Below are 20,816 nucleotides of genomic sequence, written 5' to 3'. Positions count from 1 at the left end.
AACTTTAAGAACAGTTTCTATAAGTAAGCATGAATACAAGAAGATGTTCTGTACCTCTGAAAGCAGATATCAGCGTACAACATCAAGGGTAATATTTCCCTTCTAGGATAACTATCAAACCCTGGTTAACAGGATCTCTCTGTGCCAATGATCTGGCTCAGTGGCTGTATTTTTCAATGAACTAAATAACCATGATTTTCTATGACCTGTAATTATCACATAAAGACAAGGAATTTATTTTACAAATAGATCGCATAGTTTACAGAGAGATGACACATGCTTCTGTATATTTACTGTTTTGTATGCATGCGTGCATGCCGGATTGATTCAAATGAATGTTCATCATTTCAAAAAGGAGACTTAAATGAATTTAGCCAATGAAAACTTGTGTATCAACAGTAACATTATCAACAACAACTCGTATTCTTATAGGACTTTATGGTTCCTTGGCATTTTATGTATTCTTTTGTTTGGTCGTTTTTCATTTGTGTCTGACTCTTCGTGACCCCATTGGAGATTTTCTTGGTAAAGATACTGAGGTGGTTTGCCATTTCCTTCTCCAGCTCATTTTACAGGTGAGGAAACTGAGGCAAACAAGGTTAAATGATTTGTTCAGGGTCACTTAGCTAGTAGTATAGTAGGCCAGATTTGAACTCACGAAGATGAGTCTTTCTGATTCCAGATCCAGCACTCTATCCACTGTACCACTTAGCTGCCAGGTACTTTATGTACATTTTCTCAAATGGTCTTGTGAGACAAGTAGGTAAGTGTTATCCCTCATTTTTGCAGGTGAAGATGCAGGCATTAACTTATCCAGGGCTGTGACATTGGAAAGTGGTTCTGCTGCTGACATTAGTATTTAATATAGCTCATGTGCAAAGAGTCGTGTTCTGCGTGCTCTTTGGGAGTGATTCACCAAAAGCACCCATTCAGGGAGTCTTTCTTATTGTCCCATTCTATGTTCATATAATCTACTATAGAATCACAGATTCCAAGAATTGGAATCAACCTTGGAGATCAATCCATAGCTGAACAGTAAATTCTGTAATATCTTCAGCAAGTAATTATTCAGCTTCTACTTAAAGACCTCCAATGATAGGGAACTTAGTACCTCCAAAGGCAACCCATTCTGCTATAAAGGGCTCTAACTTTTCAGAACTTTTTCTTCATATGGACCCCAAATCTGCCTCTATGTTACTTCCCTAGGACCCCTATTGGTCCTAATCTTGCATGCTGGGGAATAAACAGAAAAAGTCTAATATCTCTTCCAAACAACAGCTCTTCAAACATGTGAGGACAGCTAACATCACCTCCTGACCCAAATCATTTTCCAGTCCCTTCAATCAATCCTCTTCTGATATGATTTTCAGTTTACTCACTATTCTGGATGCCCTCCTCGAGATCCTCCAACATCCTTTCTAAAACATAGTGCCCAGAACTGGATATGGTACTCCAGACTGGGTCTGACCAAAGCAGAGGAGAATAGGGTTGTCGCCTCCTATGTTTGGGATATCATACCTCTATAAATTCAGTCTGAGATTGCATTAGGTTTTTTTGGGGAGGGGGAGGGGAGGTAGGAAGTAGGGAAGGGACCTACACCATCACTCTTGCAACTCCTATTTGGGCTTGAGTTAAGTAAAAGTCTAGATCTTTTACAGCTGTTGTGCAATTACATATCCCTAGTCCTGTATTTGCAACATTGGATTTTGAATACAAGAATGAAACTTTACATGAATGTGTATTCATTTATTAATCTACTCTAATTTGATTCAACTCGTCTTTCTAACCTTTCTCCCCTTCTTTGCATTCTGTTTTTAGGAGAAGGATGCCAATGACATTTGGAATGTCAGCTAAGACCAGAGATTTAATGGGAAAGAAGAAGACAATTGTTTGGAGGCATCATGGATTTAACCCATATCCATTTCAATATCCTCTTACTTCTCCATCTCTATCTTCAGCTGTGCACAAGGATTCCAGAATGATTAGCATGGGGACTTGCATGATCTCACAGCCAAAGGAAAATATCTAAGCAGCTTTAGTCAGTGTACTCTATCTATTAAGGCAGGAAATGATTTTCAATAAAAGAAATTGAAAACAAGGAAACTCTAGACTCAGATGTTAACAACAACAACAAAATGCAGACTATCTTTATAACCTGTTTTTAAAGAATTATGGGGCATGGAGGTTTAATTGCAATTTTGTAAAATGAGTGATATGGGATAAGGGAATCAGGGAGTGATGAAGACTTATTAAAACTCCCATTTCTTGAAGGTGTCTTGTTCTATTCAGGAAAAAAAACCTGGGTGGAGAGATAGGAGATATGTAGCTAACTCTTGAGTGTGACTTGTTCCCAGCAAATGCTTAATAGGTGCCTATATATATTGGCAACTGACTAAAGTGAGGGCCTTCTTGCTTCCATGGATGGGGCTTCTCAAGACTCTGAATGGGGTGCAGAAACATATTACCAGATGTGTTCAACTAGCACAGTCTATGGCCAGGTTCAATACTGCCTTGGCCTTTTAGTATGTGAGCACGCACTGTGGGTCCCTGGATTCCTCTCAGGTGCATAGGATTTGAAGATAGAAGGGTCTGAGAGATCATTCCTTTGCTCGCTTCCTACTCACCCCATTTTACATATAGAGAAAACTGAAGCTTTAGTGACTTTTTCAGGATCATATAGTAAGTGACAGAGGTGAGACTAGAACCCAGGTCTTTTAAGTCTGAGTAACGATATCAACATATTGCCCTCTGCTCACAGATGACACAGATTGATAGGGGATTAACAATGGGAAACCATCCTCCCTGGGCACAAATACAGACTGAACTGTCTGCTCTGGGTCTCAGGCTGGTCACTAGGAAACCCAGGGAGACACATAAAACTCACGGACAGATAAGGAGCAGTAAAGTAGTGCTCATTTCTCCAGAACTTTAAGGATTATAGTTTTTTTCTTTTACCTATTTATTAAAGTAACAGTGTAATGCCAGATCATTTTTGGAGAAACATTTATTAAGCGCCCACTATGGTGTGCAGTCCTCTCCTAGGTCCTGGAAGTACAATGATTGAAAAATTCTGCTTGCTGCCCTCCAGGAACTTATCCTCTACAAGGAGGGATCTGACACACACACAGAGATCATCATAACACCAAGGCAATTCCTTGAATTATGCCCAAGAGCTCAAGCTTTTCACATGAGTTTTTTTTTAAAACATTTATTATCTCATTTGATGCTGACATCCCTGTGATATAGATAGTAGAAGGATTATTTCTCCACTCCCATTTTTCAGAAGAACAAACTGAGGCTTGCAGAGATGAAGTAACTTGCCTAATGTCACATAGATAGTCAACATCATAGTTGGGATTTTAATATAGTCTTCTGGTTGCTCAGCCTAGGGCTCTTTCCATTATATCACTAACCTTGCTCATAAATTTCTCCTTTGTGCCCTTATATCTCTCTCAATGTCACTTTCTTCTTTCTCCTTATCTCATTCATCTGCTACCCTGCCTCCTTTATCTTTCCACCCACACGATTTATCCTGGATCCCATTTTGGCCAAAACTTTAACAGATCTTTAAAGTTTTATCTGTAACTTTAAGGTACAATCCTCCTTGGAGATACTTGCATTTTATTACTTGTAAAGAATGAAATCTGAGGAGTGAAGCTATGATAATAAATACCTGGAATTGGGAGTGAGATTTTTGGCCAGGAGATACCTTTGCCCCTTTGAATTGTACAAATTATTTACAAGACTAGCCCTGGCTATTGTTCACACCAGTGATTAATAAGAGAGTTGATGGTTCCATGCTGCCCATACCCTACTAGTAGATTGAATATATTACTTTATTAAAGAATAACCATCTTCTCATATAAAAGATAGCATGTTCTAAGGAGGCAGCAACAGGAAATCAAAAATGTAACCTCATGGCAAGTATTGAACTCCATAACACTAAGTTCTAAACTCTGTAAAGATCATGGCACCTGGGAATGAAGTTATTCAAAAGTCATGGACTTCACCACATGTTACCTTTGGCAGTGGAATTCAGAGGATGGTGGATAAATGTGAGCTGCAGATTGCTGTACTGTGAGGAAATGTGGGGCTGGCATTTTCGTTGACAAGATGGCATTCCTGATGCAGGAAAGTGTCCTGCTGAGCAGGGGGGCCACTTGGGGAATGCTTTGGGTACCAGTGCTTGCCCAAGGGGGAGATCACATGTAGGAAAGCTGCACGGAATCGGTGGGAGAGCAGGTTGTAGATGATGGGGTTCACGGCAGAACTCAGGTAGAAAAAAACACCTAGGAATGGGCAGAAAGAAGGAGGGAAAGGAAGGGAAAGGAAGGAGGGTAACTGTCAGGTGGTTATCTCAGAAAAGTACTTTAATTTGATTCAACCACTATTCATAAAACATATATTATGTGTAAGGCCTTTGTGTGTGGGACACACAAAGGTGAAAAGATAGAGTCTCTACCTTGGAAGAATTACAGTAATAGTCAAAAAATCTGAGGTTAATCCCCATACTCCTTTTGGTGCAATGATTACTAGTTGCATAACCTTGTTACTTCACCTGTCTAAGTTTCAGTTCTCTCATCTGTAAAATGGGGATAATAATCCTTGCATGACCTAACTCAGAAGGAAGCAGGAAGAACATGCTTTGAAAATATTTGAGCACTACATAAAGGTGAGCTATTATTACCACAGTACTTCCAGGACTCATGATTTCATCTGTGTGGGTCCTCTCTTCTTTGATGCTGCTTGTGATGCTCATTTGTTCTAATAGAATGTCTCAGGGAGTAGTAATAACCTAAAAGAGCTCCTCAACTTGTAACCGGCTTTCTGAAGATGAGTGTCTCTTAAGCACCAGGCTGTTCCTCAGTTGACAGATACTCAGCTTATCACTGAGCTTGGACTCAAAGTGTTTCAAGCTTGAATGTAGCTACTAGGGCTTTTGCTCCATTATCATAACATTGGAGAACCCAGGCTCCCCTCAGGCCATGATGACACATGAGAGGAAGGTGGAAGAGGAGCAGTTATTATTATGGAAGGATATGAAACATAATGGATACTATTCAAATGAATCTCTGACATGATCCATTCAGGAGTTACCTGCAGTAGTATCCACATCTGCCAATCCTGAGCTATTCATCCATGTTTTTTTTATTGTTGTTGGTCAGTCATTTCAATCATATCTCTTTGTGACCCCATTTGGGCTTTTCTTGGCAAGAATACTGGAGTAGTTTGCCATTTCCTTCTCCAGCTTATTTTTACAGATGGAGAAATTGAGATAATAGGGTTAAGTGACTTGCTTAGGGTCACACAACTAGTAAGGTTCTGAGGCTGGATTTGAATTCAGGTCTTCCTGACTTCAGGCCTGACACTCTATCCACTGCCCCACCCAGCTGCTCCTATTCATATTGTAGGATGATATATTTAGTGCTTTTTAATAGAGCATCTAGTCAGACCCTTGAATTGTACAGGTGAGAGAACTGAGGCTTAAGGAGGTTAGGTGACTTGCCCAGGGTTACATATCTAGTAAGCATCCAGCCATATGTTCATCCTAGGGGATCCACTCCACATACTGGAGGCCTCTTTTTCTCCAGACATCATGGTGACCCCAATAGAGCACTATGGCTGTCTCTCAGTCATTCGCCATTCTTGTCATCTGATTAATCCATCTTTTCTTCCTATCATGTAATTCTTTGATTTTTTCTGCTCTTCCTTGGACTTCCTCGTTGGCTATTTGTTATACTCTAGTCAAACCCACCATCCACTTCTCCATTGTGATACTCATTTTTAATTCTTCTGAGCAGTTGTATTCTTTATTTCACTGCCCATATAATAACCTACACTTGATGATAACCAAAAAAACTATAATATGACACAGAACATGATCGAACATATTAGAGGTACAATGAGTTAAATGAGGATCAAGGTGGTCAAGATAGAAGGGGTGGGGAGTATGTTGGGAAAGGCTTCATGGAAGAAATATTTGAACTGCATCTAGAAAGAGGTGGAGGATTTCAACAAGTGGAGTAGGAATGCAAGGAAATTCCAGGAACCGGAGAATAGTTTGAGCAAAGACAGGAAGGCAGGTGGTGATGGGGGGAAGGGAAGAGCTTTCTAGTTTGCTTGGAGCACATAGTATGTGGAGTGGAGTCACATGAGATAAATCTGGAAGGGTGAAGTGGCCCTAGATTATGGAAAGCTTTGAATACTAGGCTAAGGAGTTTATATGTTATTCATTCGGCAATAAGAACCCAAAGAAAAGTTTTAAGCAGAGAAGTGCTGTAATTGTTGTTTGTTTGTCCTTCCTTGAGAAGAGAACCAATGATATCATGGGTAATGTCTTGACTTGTCTTGATTTGGACTTAAGCGAAGCAGAGTTGTGCAGAGCCATTAGCCTTATTCTCTCTTTCAGAGTGATTGGAAGTCCAGTGGAAGACCAAGCTCAGGACAACTGGTGATGGTATAGGATGCAGTGAATGACCTTGATGTCTCTGATGTCTAAACAAGCTCTAAGCACACCATAGAGTCTGCTTGAGCTGCCCTCATGGCCTTTGGAACAAATTGTTCTCATTTGCCCATTCAGTCTTCACATGCTTGGGCTAAAAATCCCTCTAATTCATCAAATGAGATCTGTTGGTTACCTTCAACCTGGTTTAGCCCATCAGCTGGGATGGTTTTACTGGGGTGTGGCCACTGTGATGTCTGTGATATGAACTGACCCATAAGGAGAATTAGTTGGGTATTGGTATATTCAATTAAGGTGCTGAATCTTTGTGATCTCACTGAGAAAGGGATAATTCATTGTGCAAGAGACTCTAACTGAAATGACAAAATGATCCAATCAAAGCTATCAACCATGCACTTAGAGATCAAAAAGAAAGAGATTAAAGGGATCCCCTTCAGGAAACCTGGACTTGAGTTTGTTGGTTCTGACTAGTCAAGCTCCTCTTTTTGATCTCCACTTAGTTAATTAATGTACAAATGCCCAGGGTAGAAACAGCAAGTTAAGCTTTAGAGGAAAGGATATATATGTCTCCCTCTTGTTGCATATAATCATTCATTGGAAATTTCCATTTTCAGGGAATAAGTGGCCACAATTATCCCCCTGCTGAGGTGCCCTGAAAAAAAAATTAAGATAAAGAACTTCTGATACCTTTCCTTAACACTGTCCTGATGTAGGTGACTCCATCCCATTCCTCACCACACCCTCTCCTCATGAGCAGGATAATAAAATTTGGAATCCCCTTTCCCAAGAGGGTTTCCCTATAGGTGGTGAGATTATTTAGATGATTCTGTTTGTGGATGATATTGTGATTTCTTGAAACTAGAATATTAAAGGATTTCCTCAGTGAGATCCAAGATAATCCAAAAGGGATCAATCTAACAGCTTCAAGCCTCTTATGACTCCATCTATAGGTTTCTAGCCACAACACAATTATAGTCTTTCCAGGATCAAGTAAACTCATTATAAGTCAATATTATCAATGTGAGTCATACTATGTCCACAGAACTTAGAAAGAGAGGGAAAGTATTATAAACACCATCTAATCCCCCTCATTTTACATAGAGGGAAACTGAGATCTAGAGAGAGGAAGTAAATTTCAGATATCTTAATGGCTTCTATTGCTGCTCCAATTCTTTGACCTCAGAACAATTATTGTCTATCACAAGTTGGGACTAACTCATGAATTGACTGTCTTATGATATCTCTCATACTTGTGTTCTCAGTTTAAGCTGGTGAAGGCAAAGGGGAGGAGGATGGGTCTTAGAAAAGACTCATGTGAATGTTCTATAAAAATGCAAAGTTTACTCTATTGCTTTCCCTAGCATTGAGTATTCCCAATTTCTCTGTATCTGATTCCAAAAGAGGTAGCATTTTAACTTTACAGTCTGATAGTCCAAAGAGATCATATCAACAGAGGCTGAAGTACCCCATCCCTTTGAGACAGATGTTGACAGGCTTGTCAGTAGAAAATGCACACAGATTTGACTTGACGACTTTTGTCGTGACTTGACAGACTTGACTCTTACTCTCTGAAAGCCAGATTTACCAAAAATAGGTGTGCTTGCTCATAGATACGAAGAATTGGTCCATAGACACAGAAAGATGGAAGGGTAGACCTCTATTGACTTGTTTGCCTAAGGTTAGGGTTCTGCCAGGCCAACTAAAAGATTTTCCCTAAAGTACGTTAGGCAAACCCCGTACCTCAAATTCCTTTATACCAACCACCTTTGCCAAAAGTGTCTATACTTACACCAGTCCTATTATCAGAGACTGTATCTGTTGTTGAAAAGTGACAGGAAGAATGGGTAGATAGAGCACAAATTTCACTAAATAAAGAGTTGAGAAATTTGGATTCTACTCCCAGCTCTCCCACTAATTTATATGTGGTTTTGGTCAAGTCATTTAACACCTCTTGGTCTCAGTTTACTCATTAAAATGAGGGAATTGTATTATGAACTAGAAAGTATGCTTCTTGCAGGTCAAGATCATTTTGTTCTTTGCATTTGTATACTCAATGCCTAGCACAGTGCCTGACATATAGTTGGTGCTTAATAAATGCTTATTGATTGAAATATGTTCTAAGGTCCCTCCTCGCCCTGAGATTCTACATTGTAAGGTCCCTATTAACTCTTTTATCCTCTATTCTAATATAAGGTTTCCATGTGGACCCTACACCTAGGCTATAGATCTTCCATGTAATGGCTATAAAACATAATTCTGATAATGAACTTGATGAATATACCTCATATGTGGGTTTCTATCTTCTATTTCAGGAGTTCTTAATCTTTTTTTTGTATTATGGACTCCTTTGGCAGTCTTGTGAAGCCCATGGATATCTTCTTAGATTAATATTTTTAAATGCAAAAAATAAAAGAAAGAGGATTACAAAAATCCAATCATCCTGAAAAGAAGTTATCAAAATATTTTTAAAAAGAAGCTCATAGTTTGTAATCCATGTAGAATTTCCAGACTCTAACATTTGATGCAAGAAGGATTAGAGAAATAGTTGTACACAAGACATCAACAATGTTAGTCACCGAGCTTACCCGATATCACGTGGATAAGGTTGAACACTGAGGCCAGGGATTCAGTCCATTCTTCCACAAAGCTAAAGAAGAGTCGGTCAATGTGGAATGGAGTCCAGCAGATAGCAAATACCAAGACCAAGGTGACTGGAGTAGATTGATGAAAAGGAATTTGAAGAAGGTCAGATGAAATGACGTGAAGAAAAAACAAAACAACCAAACACCTCCAGTTAATCCATTACACGAGATCCATGATTACTCCTAAGAAATTGATCTAATGATTTATATTTGAGAATTATGTCCAGCTGACATTCTATGTTCTGTTCTCCAAAGATCCTTCTAGCTCTGACATTCAGTTTTCAAAGGTCCCTTCTAGCTCCACAATGCTAAGCAATATGGTCTAAAGCCATTCTAATTCTAATAGCCTAGGATTGAAAAATAGTGTAAATAACCTTTTCTTTTTTTAGCACTTCCATCAAAGAATATTGTTGGAACATATATTTTATTAGATTTATTTCATTTTGATTACTTGTTGCTTTTTATATTATGACTTAATCCCTCTGCCATTATAATTTTAAAATGTCTAAATCTGAACACAGAGACTGGTGGAGAGGTTATAGAAAGCAATTTCATTTCTTATTTTTGACACATACTTCTACATTCACTTATTTTAAAACTGATAACAAGATGAATATCTATTTCTTATTTGATGGAAAAGGGCTTACAGTATTTATGACTCACAAAACTTTGTGTAGAGTTTCACTGTAATCAATACATAACATTCTGAAGAGCTCAAAAGACCTTTATTTATGCTCAAGTATTTGTGATTAAAGGATAATAAAGCAGTCCTGTGAGATAATACAGGCTAGAAGTCTTCCTGTTTTACAGATTGGGAAACTGATGCATTGAGAATTTTAAAAATATCATTTTCTCAGGGTCCCAAGTAGATCATAGATATCTGCACTACTGTGCCTTTTACATTTGGTTATACTACATGAATTTTTAGAACTGAGCTCTTGGATTAAGGAGACTATAAAACTTTTTATCTCTAGGACTATAAAACAAAGAAAAGTAATCAGAAAACATGGAATGTCAGAGCTAAAAGGACAGGACAAAGGGAACCTAGCATGTCAGAGCTGAAAGGGGCTTTAATAATAATAGCTAAAATTTATATAGTGCTTACTATGTGCCAGGCATTGTGCTAAGCCATTTATAGTTATTATTTCATTTGATTCTCACAACAACCCTAGGAGAAGGTGCTATTATTATTCTCATCTTACAGATGAGGAAACTGGAGCAAAGAGAGGTTAAGTGACTAGCCCAGGGTCACATAGCTTATTAGCGTCTGAGGCTGGATTTAAATTCAGGTCTTCCTAACATTGGGTCCAGTGCTCTATCCACTGCATCACCTAGCTATTTTTTGGAACACAAAACCTAGAATGTTAGAGATAAAAGAGAACTTAGAACATAAATCATTTATGTGAGGTTTCCACCCAGAAATATAAACTATAGAGGCTCCAACCTCAGGACAGGATCACAGAATTGCAGAATCTCCCAGGTAGACATGCCTGAAGAGTCTATCTAATCCATCCTCTACCTGAACAAAATCCGCTCAACAATCTCCTTGAAAGTGGTCATTTGGCCTTTACAAGAACCTCTGCATGGAAATGGGTGACCCACTACCTCCAGATGTAGCTGTTTTATTTTTGGACAGCTCTAATAGGTAGGAACATGCCATTTTTTTATATGAACCCTAAATCTAACTTGCTGGAATTTTCACCTCTTGTTCCTGCTTCTGACCTTCAGGGCCAAGCAGAATCAAGCCCATTCCCTTTTCTACATAACATCCTTCAAATATGCAGAAAAAGCTAATCTGTCCCCACTAGGTTCTCAAGAGGCAAAATATCCCCAGTTCTTTAACTGGTCCTTACATAGCATGATACAGGGCAGTGAGGTGGTTCAGTGGATAGAGCACTAGGTCTGCAGTCAGGAAGACTCATTTTCCTGAGTTCAAATCCAGCCTCAGACACTTATCAGTTGTGTGACCTTGGGCAATCACTTAACCCTGTTTGCCTCAGTTTTCTCATCTGTAAAATGAACTGGAGAAGGAAATGGCAAACTGCTCCAGTATCTTTGCCAAGAAAACCCCAAATGGGGTCATGGAGAGTTGGACATGACTGAACAACAAGATGGCATGATATTGAAATCCATCATCATTTCTATCTTCCTCTTTTATGTGTTTCTCATCTTTTCAACATAACTAGCTTACCAATATATTCCTTATAATGTAGTGTTTGGTGCCTGGAACATACAGTGCTTAATAAATGCTAGTTGCCTGACTGGTCCCCCAGAACATGAACATAACCCTGCAGATGAATTCTGGAGTACAAGAGGACTATTGTTGTTCTCTGCTAGACACTATGCCTCTCTTAAGGCAACTTAGGAATGCGTTAGCTCTTTTCCTTTTAGGGGAGGGGCTGTCATATAACACTATTTTTTTGATATTGAGCTTGCAATACACTGAAACCCTTACAGATTTTTTCAGATGAATTGTTATTGAACAACATCTCCCCATGTTGGCTTTGAGAAATTCATTTTTGCAGCCCAGGAATGAGACTTTGCATCGCTCCTTATTGAAAGATTACCTCCCCATGCCCTGTCAGATATTCTTTTCCCTTCTTTTCATATCCTTCTCTTTTACCTTTGCTTGGAGCAGAGGCCTGACAACTTACACAGCATCTTCGTGACTGATTTTCTGGAGGGTCTCTGAACATTTGCAGCCATTTCTTCGACCTCAAGAGATTGGTCTCCTCGAAGCTGAAATGAATGCATTGGGAAGAAGTCAGAAGGGGGAATGTTATGTCATGGGGTAGGGCGAGACCTGGATGGTCAAGCAGCAGATCCTTGTTCTAGGTAGCTTGGCACATTAGAATGTTCCTTCCTACCAATGTGACATTAGGCAAGTTATTTAGCCTTTATGGGTCTCAGTTTCCCCATCTATGAAAAGAGAACATTGTATTCATGGATTCTCAGGTTCATTCCAGCTTTAAATCTATGACTCTATTATCATCTCTGTCATTAATATGTGCCATCTGGGCACCTTACTGTCAGGCCAAAGGCTGTGCCAGTCATGAACAGAATTATTGAACAATAGCTCCAGAAGGAACCCCAGAACATAGACCATAGAATATCAGAGATAGAAGGAGCCATACAGCATAGCATATTTAGACCTGGAAAGGACCTTAGAACTGCTAATTAACATTTATATGGTTCTTGAAGGTTTATAAGATATCTTACATCCATTATCTCAAGTGATCCTCACAATGACCCTTTAAGATTGGTTCTATGGGTATTACTATCCCTGTTTTACAGATGAGCAAGTTGAGGCTCTGGGGCAGTTAGGTGGCATAGTGGATAGAATGCCAGGCCTGGAGTAAGGAAGACTTACCAGAGTTCAAATCTGGCCTCAGACACTTATTAGCTGTCTGACTTTGAGCAAGTCACTTAACCCTGTTTGCTTCTGTAAAATGAGCTTTAGAAGGAAATGGCAAAACACTCCAGTATCTTTGCCAAGAAAATCCCAAATGGACTCATAGAGAGTTGGACATAACTGAAAAGACTGAACAGCAACAATAACAAAATTGAGGCTTAGAGAGATCGACTTATATATACATAGAGATATACCTGGTAAGTGTGTAGGGTAGGATTCAAATCCATGTCTCTCCTGATTCCATATCTAGTGTTTTTTCCCATTCTATTGTATTGCCTTTAATTTTGGAATTTGAGGATCAAACAAAATATTAGTTATAAAAACACTTAGCACAAAAAAACCCAGCATGGTGCATAGCAAGCATTATATTAATTTTATCTATCATTATTATAAGAGCCCCTCTCAGCTTTGACAATCCGGGTTCTATGATTCCTTTTGTCTCATCCAGTTCAAATATTTTATGTTCTATTCTAAGGTTTCCACCTGACATTCTAGTTTTTAGATTCTAAAGTACCTTTCAGCTCTGACATGCCATGTTATTATTAGAACATGGAGTACCACTTCAGAAGGGACCTTTGAATATGGAGCATAGAATGTCCAAATTAAAAAAAAGATCTTGATGTTCACATACTCTAAAGCCTCACTTTATATGTGATAAAACTGAGTCCCAGACAGGAAACATATCTTGGACAACATGAGTAAGGTATTAGTCTAGTAAAAGAAAAAACTTTGTGAAGTTATTTTATGTAATAGAGGAAAATGGGACACAGACAAAGTTTTATACAATTGAAATAGTTGGTTTTATTTGAAAGGCCAGACACTGGGCAGTGTTTCTAAGCTGTTACCACAAGTGCATTCACAAAGCTCCATTCACAGCCAGTCCTAACACAGAGTCACTGATCTTCAATAGAGAAAATCTTGATAATCAGGTGTCTTTCATCCAAGTAATCTCTGTGCTATTTAAACAAAGTGGATAGATGTGCTCTGTAGGAAGAATGTAGCTAAGGTTAGATCCCAGTATCCAGCCAACAAACATTCCAAATGAAACTCATTTTTAATACATATAGCTGAATCAGACAGGCATCAAGAAACTTGGTTTCCTATCCTGACTCTGCCACTAATTCACTGTGTGCCTCAGTTTCCTCATCTGTGAACTAAGTATGGCAGGCTAGATGAACTCTAAGGTTCCTTCTACCTCTGACATTCTTTGCTCTTTGTTGTGGAAAGAACCCTTGGTTGGGAGTCAAAGGACTTGAGTTTGAATCTTTTTTTTTCCTAGTACTTATGATCTGTGTGACCTTGGGTAAGTCATTTACTTTTTCTTTGCTACAGGGGCAGCCACTCCAACAATTAGGGCTAAACCACTTTTCACTTCTCTAGGTTTCTTGGCTTCCTGATCTTTTTTGTTTAATAGCCTGGACATTGGGGAGAAGGGAATATTGAGGACAGCTAACATTCTTAGTTATCTGTCTCCTCCCTCAGATGCCTTGCCTTAAAATTCTTGGTCTGTTTTTCATCTGTAAAATGAACATATTGGAGTAGGTCAGTCAGTCAGTCATTAAACATGTATTGAGTGTCTTCTATATACCAGGCACTGTTCTAAGCACTGGGTGATTTCAGAGGTCGTGTTCTGCTCTAAATCTTTTATTCTGGCTTTCTAAAATCAATCAGTCCATCAATATTTATCACACACCAACTATGTGTTGGGAACTGTGCTAAGCACTGGGAAATAAAAAGGAAGAAAAAGACAATATCATTTCTAGCCCTGATATTCTGTGTTCTCTGTTGAAAGAACATTCAGCTCTCACATTTTGTGATTGTCTGATTCTCTGACCCCTGTAATGAGCAATTCTGAAGCCCGGGATAAATAATAATAATATTAATGGCCAGCATTTATATAGTGCCTACTACATGCCAGGCATATCTCTTTACAAAATTATCTCATTTTGTCCTCACAACAACTCATTTTATAGTTGAGGAAATTCAAACAAAAAGAGAGTAAGTGACTTGTCCAGGGTCTCACAGCTAGTAAGTGTCTGAGGCTAGATTTGAACTCAGTTTAGATCTTGACTCCAGGCCCAGCATTATCCATTTTATCATCTAGCTGCCAAGTAGCAAGAAAATTACCTTCAAATCAAAGTAGGGTAGGGCAGCACGATCTTTGATCAGGGAAAATCATCCATAGTAAAAACCCTTCAGGATTCTGTGAGACATTGCTGGTAAGCCTGACACTTAGAAAAGAGAGGTATTTATTACTAGGTACTAAACTCAGTTGTTTCTCCTTTTGAAAGAGTACAAATGCAGCCAGCTACACTCTAAATACCAGGCTACTCCCATCCTATACTCCAGGCATCTGGGGTATAGAATGCTAGACTTGGAGTCAGGGTGACCAGAGGGCAAATCCTGCTTCAGACACTAGCTTTGTGACTCTGGTCAAGTCACTTAATCTCTTAGCTCTGTAAAATGGGGATAATAATAGCATCCACCTCACAGGGTTGTTGTGCAGACAAATGATATAATAGAAAGTCCTTTGCAAACTTGAAAATAGTATATAAATGCTATTAGCTTTTTTGATTGTTGTATGATAAAAAGACTGTTCAGTCCAGGGGTGGGGAACCTGCAGCCAGCCTCAAGGCCACTGGTGGCCTTCTAGGTCCTTGGGTGCAGCCTTCTGGCTGAGTCCAAGTTTTATGGAACAAATCCTTTTATTAAGGGTATTTGTTTTGTGAAGTTTGGATTCAATCAAAGGGCTTGAGGACCTAGAGGGCCAAGTGTGACCTCTAGGTTGCAAGTTCCCCACCCTTGGTTTAGTCATTTGTGAAAGTATTCTGTCTTCTTGAAATCAATTCAACAAACACTTCTTAAGTATTTACAACATGCAAGGCCTTAAGCTTGATGTTATGGATACAAAGGAGAAAGTACCATATGCATCAACCTTACAGTCTAAAGGAGAATAGGGCATGCACGTACACAAATAATTGGGTTATGTAGCAGGATGGGATAAATGGTAAGGAGAGAACCAGATAATTTGCTTTAGACATTTCAGGAGGAACGGAGCACTTCTCAGCTGGGGAGCTGTTGTTGGGGGCTATCCCAAATGCGGCTGCCTCACAGCACAGCATAGACACTCCTATAACCCCTAGACCAAGGCAAGGAGACTGTAAATGACTTTCAATTCCCTGTAGTTGTGCCCTACCAACAAAGGAATGAGTAGCTGCCATCTGGTGGCTTGAATCACCAGGACCAAGGTCTTAGCCTAGAACAGGCCCGTACAACCTGAGACCCACCAAAGGATCTGGGGCAGCTTGGGAAAAATGTAGAGGAAAACATCCTCTACATTTTTACAACCTCTACATTTTTCGCAGGCTGCCCAAAATCCTTTGGCGAGCCTGCGGGGTGCTTATGTCCTGTGGGTCACAGGTTGTGCAGGCCTGATCTAGAATAGTCACATGAATTACTCACTGCCAGGTTTGCTGGGGAATCATCTACAGAGGGATACCTCTGAGAAAGAGCTAAATGAGCTCATGTTAGATTTGCCCTCCTAAGAAACTTTTCCCCTGCTGTGTCTAGGGAGTAGCCCTAACCTTCTCCTTTACTGTGGGTATGTCTCCTTCTGGGCCAGTATCTGGTGCTTTGGCCTGGTGGGGGTTTGGGGGTGGGGGTGGGGGGCTTTTATCCTTTGTGTGTTTGAGAGAGCAGGGACCTTAGGTCTGCTGGTCTGTATGTGCCTGAGCAGGAGTTTACTCTGCAACATCTCTCAGAAGTGGTCAACTAGTTTCTACTTGAAAACTTCCCATTCAACTTTTGGACATTTCAATGTTTTTTGCTAAGGAGGCAGCCAGATGGCTCAGTGGATAGAGCGCTGGGCCTAGAGTCAAGAAGACCTGAGTTCAAATCTGGCCTCAGACACTTACTAGCTGTGTGATCCTGGACAAGTCACTTAACTGTTTGCCTTAATCCCCTGGAGAAGGAAATGGCAAATCATTCTAGTAATTTTGCCAAGAAAACCCCATGGACAATATGGTTCATAGAGTCACAAAGAATTGAACATGGCTGAATGGCAACAAAACGTTTTTTGGCTCATAGACCTTTAGAGCTAAAGGAAATAGTGAAATGTTAACAAATAGTGGGGAGGAACTGTTTTTGTTTTCTTCTTTATATATCTAACACATAGCAGGCACTTAATCCTTGCTTGTTGATTCGTTGGTCCCCAGGGCTTAGCAGATTGTCTTGCATGCAAGCAGCATGTACTTGATATCCCCTTGTTGACTTTGTTGAAGGGGCCTTATTAAAAATGAAAATTCAACACATATGAATTAAATGCCTACTATGTACACTGTGTGTCAGACCTTAGAATATGAAGGAGCATAGATAAGACAGAAGGGACCTTAGAACATCGAACATTAGAAGACATATGTTTGAAACCATATAGTACATACCTCACATTTTACAAAGGAGAAAACTGAGTCCCAGAGAGGGGAAGTCCTTTGCCCAAGCTCCCACAACTTCTTGTAGTCTCAATATATTCAGTCATATTTTAGTCTCTCCTAACTGTGCTTTGAAGGAGGAGGAATAGGACAGCCTCAATGAGATAGTTCTGCAGGATGGTCTTCAGTGAGCCAATGTGTTCCCCAAGAAAAAGCTGAAAGAACAGAACTCTACCTACTTGGTATTTTCCCATACCTTTTTCTGCTGTCTAGACAACACCTAGACATTTACTTCCAGGAAAATTATACTTTAGAGATCATTCACACAGTCCCCAGACCTGGTAGTTGGACTTGTTGCTCACAACATTTAGAGATAGACAGAGAAAAGAGAATATTGAGTCATATAATAAAATCCATGGCATCTTAACAGAACACAATGTAAATGTGATAAACCCATCCTTTTCTCATTTGCTTTAGTATTCAAGACCTTTCCCCTCCATGATTTAACTCAGTTTATTAAAAAGAAAAAAGATTACAGAGGATTGACTTTTTTTTTTGCAATGACTTGCAAGTTGCAATGCAATTTCTTAATTCTATATCTCATAGAAGAAAAATGTCACTGCAAGCATGGATCCTTTGTTTGAATTTTCCTTCTGAAAATTTCTGCTACAAAGAAAATTATAAGTCAGTGTTTGGGGAATGGAAACTAGGAAACAGAAAAGAGATAAGCCTATGACCGTGAAAAAAAAGAGGGAAAGAATGAATTAATTTCTTAACACTTCTCATTTCTGTGCATGTATGTGTTGTTAACTATGAGATGTCTCTGTCTTTCCTTCTTTGACTATTTCCTCTGTCTTTCTCTTGCCCTTTCTATCTCTCTCCAACTCCTTATACTTATCTCTCAATATTTCCCTGCTGTTTGATTTATCTATACATTGTTTTCATTTCTCTATCAAATGTTTGTCTATCTATACAACTTTCTAAATATCTATGTCTACCTATCTCTCTCTTTACTTCTCCACTTCTTCATCTCTCCTCCATCCAATCACTCTATAGCTTTATATCAATCTCTCCTTGTCTGTTGCTTGTCTCTTTTTCTGATCTCCATCTCTTTCCATTCTCTATTTTGTCACCTTCCATATGCTTTCTTCTCTTCTTCTTCTTCTTCTTCTTCTTCTTCTCTCTGCCTCTCTGTGTCTCTCTCATTTGTCTCAGTCTCTGTCACTGTCTTTGTCTATCTCTGTCTCTTTCTTTGACTCTCCCTTTTTTGTTTGTCTGTCGGTGTCTTGCACACATATATACACACCACAGAGTAGATATTAGATGCAGTTTCATACATGCTTGTCCTTCATTTTTACCTGACATTTAAATCAAATAGGCAGCCTGGGTGTCAAGGGATTTTGCACCTTAAATTCTACTCATGTGCTTTAGTCTATGTCACTGTAACAGTTCAGTGAACTGAACACTCAGCAGCAGTCAGGGCAAGAAAGGGCTATAAGAAAGCAGTAGCAGGGAGCAGATTTTTCCCCTCTAATCTTCATAGCAGATACAATGAATGGATGTTGAATAAATGAATGAATGAATCTTATAAATGAGAGAAACAAGAAGAAAAGTTCCCCAGAGAGATAAAAGTGCAAATACTCACTCTCAGTCCCATGAGATAGTAGAGGATACTCATGATGGCCATGGGCAGGACATAAAAGAGGAAAGAAGTCACTTGGATGATAAAGTTGTAGATCCACATGGGTCTGACCACAGTGCAGGTGGCTGATTCTGGGATCATGGTCCCATTGGGGAAGTGATGGACCCTGATGCCATGTATGCCTGTGTTAGGCAGGGAGAAAAGGATGGAGAAGACCCAGAGGATGACAAGGATCCTCAAGGCCCGCCTCCGTGTACTCTCCAACTTGGCTCGGAAGGGATGGAGGATGGCCACATACCGTTCCACACTAACTGTGGTCACACTCAGGATGGATGCAAAGCACACTGTTTCGAAGAGGGCAGTCTTGAAGTAGCAGCCCACTGCCCCAAACAGGAATGGGTAATTGTACCACATTTCATAGATCTCTAATGGCATACCGAAGAGCAGAACCAACAGATCTGAGATGGCCAGGCTGAAAAGGTAATAGTTGGTAGGTGTCTTCATAGCGTGGTGTTTTAGAATCACCAGGCATACTAAGAGATTGCCAGTGACCCCAACCACAAAGATCAGTGCATACACCACCGTCATGGGCAGGAATAAATGACTTCTCCGGGGGCCGCAGAAGAAGGTCAGGTAGTCCTCAGTGCTATTCCAATATTTCCTGTATGGATCTTCTGGGATAAGCTGGTAAGACCTGGAGGAATTCTTCATCCCATCCATTGATGGCTGGCTTGTCATGCAGACAAAGAAAGGGATCCTTGATAGTTGCCAGATTTTTTATAATCTCCTAAATAGAGTCAGAGAAATGAGGGAGGGAAGATAAGAGGGAAGGAGAGACAGACAGATAGAGAGAGAGGGGAAGGGAAGAGAGGGAGAGAGAGGGAGGGAGGGAGAGAGAGAGAGAGAGAGGGAGAGAGAGAGAGAGAGAAGGATTGTGTCTGCTTCAGTTTAGAGGTTGCTGCCTACGCTGGCTGAGCCCACTTGAGAAGTCCCAGAGACAGAAGTCCCTCCTTTCACAGCTCCTGGCCAATGACTGGGTGTCAAATTGTATGAGAAGAAAGGACTCATCATTTGGCTCTATATGCTATTGTATCTGACTGCACTGGCTGCACAGAAAAGCCAAGGTTTCTGTGAATCAGAGGGAGAGTTGAGAGGAGCTGTGTTTCTGATACACAGGACGTGACTCTGGAGGCAAAGCTTCTGGAACTTAAGTGGGCTCTGGGAGGTGGAGGTGGAGTTACAAGGAAATCAGAAGTAACTTAGATCCACAAAGGAAGGGAGCAGAAGAGCAGGAATCCCTACTGAGCTGGGACACTTGAATGACAATATCTAAGGAAAAAAGAATTAGAGTTCATAGGATCACAGAATTTTAAAGGTGGAAGAAATTCCTTCAACAGTTGTGGGCTGGATTATTTGATCTCTGAGTCCTTTTTACTCTGAGGTTCTAGCACACTATGATTAACTGACTCAAAACATGCCCACCAACAAATTTCTAGAAGCCCCTAGGGGGAGAACACAATGTTTTCCCCATGGTATTACTCCTAATTTCCCTGTTTCTCTCCCTAAACAAACAACTTTTTTCCCTCTTTTTATTTGACTCTTCTTGTACTCAGAAACCCTTAAACATGGTTACTTCCTTGCTCTCAAGATTAAACAAGAGGCTGCCGGTTCTAAAAATTGAGAGTGAAAAAAATGACAGTTAAAAAAGGTGGAAAATGCAGGTTATTTCTTTTCTTAGAGCTTCTTTCCAAGGTGTTGTATGCACAGTAATTGTATTTTTTTTTTTTTGAGGTGGGCTGCATGGGGCAATCTACACAGGGACCAGAAGGAGAAAAAAGCTCTACTTTAATGAGACAAAAGCTTTCCCATACAGCTTTGCTCCAGTGCCTCCTTTATGTTTTCTTTTTCATTGCTTTTTTCACATCTTTTAAAAAACCCTATAATTTTTCCTTTCACTTTTATTTGATTCTCTTGTCCTTTGAAATACATAGTTGCAAATCTTCTTTGATTTCATTTTTTTTTAAATATAGTAATCCATTTTGTTTTTTGGCGCATCAGACATTTCCTAACAAACAGCCAGACTAACTGGCTTATAAAGTATCTTCCTCCACACTTCAATTCCCTTCCCTGAACTTGTTAGCTTACCAATTATTATCAGAGAGAAATAGGGCATCCTTTAAATTTGATGGTACGGTACTAACCTTAGCTGGTGCATTTGAGCAGAGTTTTG

At 39.8% G+C, this 20,816-nt stretch overlaps 1 protein-coding gene across 1 annotated transcript; it reads right to left on the bottom strand.

The window, feature by feature from the left end:
- Window positions 1-4,035: 4,035 nt before the first annotated feature.
- NMUR2 (neuromedin U receptor 2) lies at window positions 4,036-19,324 on the bottom strand. Its single transcript, XM_027841684.1, has 4 exons — window positions 18,590-19,324; window positions 11,760-11,844; window positions 9,049-9,174; window positions 4,036-4,289 (listed from the first exon to the last, which is right to left on the bottom strand). The coding sequence occupies exons 1-4, from the start codon at window positions 19,322-19,324 to the stop codon at window positions 4,036-4,038; spliced, it is 1,200 nt and encodes a 399-aa protein (XP_027697485.1).
- Window positions 19,325-20,816: the final 1,492 nt, after the last annotated feature.

Source organism: Vombatus ursinus, unplaced genomic scaffold, assembly GCF_900497805.2.
Source record: "Vombatus ursinus unplaced genomic scaffold, bare-nosed wombat genome assembly UNPS02014863.1, whole genome shotgun sequence".
Classification (NCBI taxonomy): domain Eukaryota; kingdom Metazoa; phylum Chordata; class Mammalia; order Diprotodontia; family Vombatidae; genus Vombatus; species Vombatus ursinus.
Note: the sequence above shows the minus strand (reverse complement) of the source record. Positions and strands in the feature narration are given on the sequence as shown.

Bases quoted from the DNA above. Each gene is read 5' to 3' on its own strand.
- NMUR2 (XM_027841684.1), bottom strand. From the start codon at position 19,324: ATGACAAGCCAGCCATCAATGGATGGGATGAAGAATTCCTCCAGGTCT. The intron at 9,175-11,759 runs GTAAGTTGTCAG...AATCTACTCCAG, and splicing joins ATCAGTCACGAAGATGCTGT to TCACCTTGGTCTTGGTATTT. The intron at 4,290-9,048 runs GTAAGCTCGGTG...GCCCATTCCTAG, and splicing joins CCTTATCCACGTGATATCGG to GTGTTTTTTTCTACCTGAGT.